Source organism: Cynara cardunculus, assembly GCF_001531365.2.
Source record: "Cynara cardunculus var. scolymus isolate 2C chromosome LG 2, CcrdV1, whole genome shotgun sequence".
NCBI lineage: Eukaryota > Viridiplantae > Streptophyta > Magnoliopsida > Asterales > Asteraceae > Cynara > Cynara cardunculus.
The window spans coordinates 7,019,021-7,021,437 of NC_037529.1; the positions used below are offsets into that span (position 1 = coordinate 7,019,021).

At 31.5% G+C, this 2,417-nt stretch overlaps 1 protein-coding gene across 1 annotated transcript; it reads right to left on the reverse strand.

Moving 5' to 3' along the window:
- Positions 1-389: 389 nt before the first annotated feature.
- Positions 390-2,411, reverse strand: LOC112507818 (uncharacterized protein At3g17950-like). The gene is made up of 3 exons (XM_025112537.1): positions 2,362-2,411; positions 2,091-2,234; positions 390-994 (listed from the first exon to the last, which is right to left on the reverse strand). The coding sequence occupies exons 1-3, from the start codon at positions 2,371-2,373 to the stop codon at positions 524-526; spliced, it is 627 nt and encodes a 208-aa protein (XP_024968305.1). The 5' UTR covers positions 2,374-2,411; the 3' UTR covers positions 390-523.
- Positions 2,412-2,417: the final 6 nt, after the last annotated feature.

Below are 2,417 nucleotides of genomic sequence, written 5' to 3' on the forward strand. Positions count from 1 at the left end.
AATTATATTATTAAACCAAATATAAATTTCTTCGTTATTGTACATAAATTAAATTATAAAAAATTTGAATTAAAAAATTACACAAAAAATGAGGAATTTCAAATAGTTAATTTGATATTAATATCGATATATTTTTGTCAAATTTTATTGATATCTTCAAACATATATTTTATTCAAAAATAAAAACATTATCGATTTTTCAAAATCACATAAAGTCATATTATAACATCGACTGAGATAAAGAATAAAATGAAATATTAAAATCACGATGTATCTCGCTAAATTGCACGAGTATGCTTCTAGTTTCATATATATATATATATATATATATATATATATATATATATATCTCAATAACCTTAATTAATAATAGTCAAATCACAAGCAAAAAATTAATTAAGAGATTTAAACTCAAAACATCTTCAACCTTCTACACATCAAACAACTTTAGGAATAGCAAATATGCAAGTTATGAACCCAACATTTCAAGTAACAAAGATTAAAATGAAAAGTAAATGAAATTTCAAAAACATGGAGTTCTCTTTCTTCTACCCTCTTTTCTTCCATTAGATTCTGAACCTGACCAAGGACTTGAGTGGGTCGGAGGTGCAATTCGCCCATCCACAAACAACGAATTCGATAGCTCTCCAAAAGGTTGAGCCAACGCGATCTCATCAGGACCATAAATCAATGGACCATGATGACCTCGTCTCTGTTCATGTGCAGTTCTTCTTTCCACTTCAAGAAAATGTCCAAGGGGTACAGTGTTGTTTCTAGCAATATCCACCTCAACATTATCTCTTGGGCATAAACATAAATTAAAACACCAAGTTTTTGGTTTCGGGTTTGATCTTCTATTATTTCCCAACGTTATGGTTTCCGAAAGGACTCTTCTTCCACCTCTTAAAGATCTTCTTGATAGCTCTATAATGCTTGAAACACCCAAGAGGTTTCCAAGTGTGATGCTCTTGTCATGGAAGAAAGACCCTGTGGACTTCAATTCATAACCAATAACAAGCTCAAAAACCTTACAACAAAATGCTATATATAATTCAATAAAGGTTTATTATTGATTTTATTTATTGCAAAAAGATGCTTATCTTGATGAACCTAAATTAATACCCTTTAAAGGGTGACATGTGAAAAGCACATGGCTTTTTTCTGTCACTTCAAATTGCACATATATGCACTTGTTTCAAGGTGGAATTGAAAAGCATTCAGATCATCTACTCCCAAGGGCATAATTTTGGTGCCATCAGCTTCTATATGTCTTTATATATGTCTCATACCATAAGAAGCTTGGACCAAATGAGACACAACTGGAAACAAAAGAAAAGGTTATTGCCCATTTCTCAAAGAGTAGAGTTGCATCAATAATTTGTATATTATGCATTAAAACTTGTATATATTGTTCTAAATTTGAGAATCCATATATATGTTAATAAAAGGAAAGGGGTTAAAAGTAAAAGCTGATAGATTGTGCTACTAATTTTAAAGAACTCTTGTGACTCAATGATTCTCATCTCTTATTCTTTAATTTGTGCTTGTACTATATATACATATATATACATATATATATATATATATATATATGGCTAGGATTGTGGTTAAAATCGTTTATTATAATATAAACAGTAGTTTTTACGAGGAAGCTTGTTAAGCATGAAATGCTGGAAACCGGATACAAAGAGCAATGCCAAAGCTAGGTCAAAAAGATAAATGTGTTGATTCTTTTTTCACATCAAGAATTCAAGATCAATATAGTTGTATCTACTGCAGTGAAAGTAGTACATTTGCTTCATATTTGGGCCAACCTCTAAACTTTATGTAGGTATTTAATCAAGAAACCTACGTGGGTACCAATTAACATGATGAAACGTGTTACTGGCTCCTAGCAGTTTCTTGATCCTGAAAAAAACGTGGTTTCTTCGAGTGTTGCAGACAATCCCGATCGATTCGAGTTTAGGGTATTTAGATTATATATCCCCACAAGTTTCAACCTCTTTAATTTATCTATCATGCATTGATTGATATGGGATATGCTTTAATAAAATGAAATAAAATACAGAAAGCAATAAACACAGGCAAACCTGTGTATCTAAATCTGAAGAAGAATCTGAGGTTAAAGTAGGAGAGCCACTGAGCAAAGTGTTGCATGAGATTGATCCTGAGAAATCATGGTTTCTTGCTCTCACATTCAAAGGCTGCAGTCCCAAAGGCCATCCCCCCTCTTCCTGCATGCATTCAATTAAAAATGAAGAACAAACACACACACACACACACACACACAGAGAATTAAAACCCTAAATGGGGATCAGTATATATATATATATATATATATATATATATAAATGTATATACCTGTTGAGCCATGTAGAAACTGCAGATGGTGTGGATTATTTGAGTTGATTGAATAG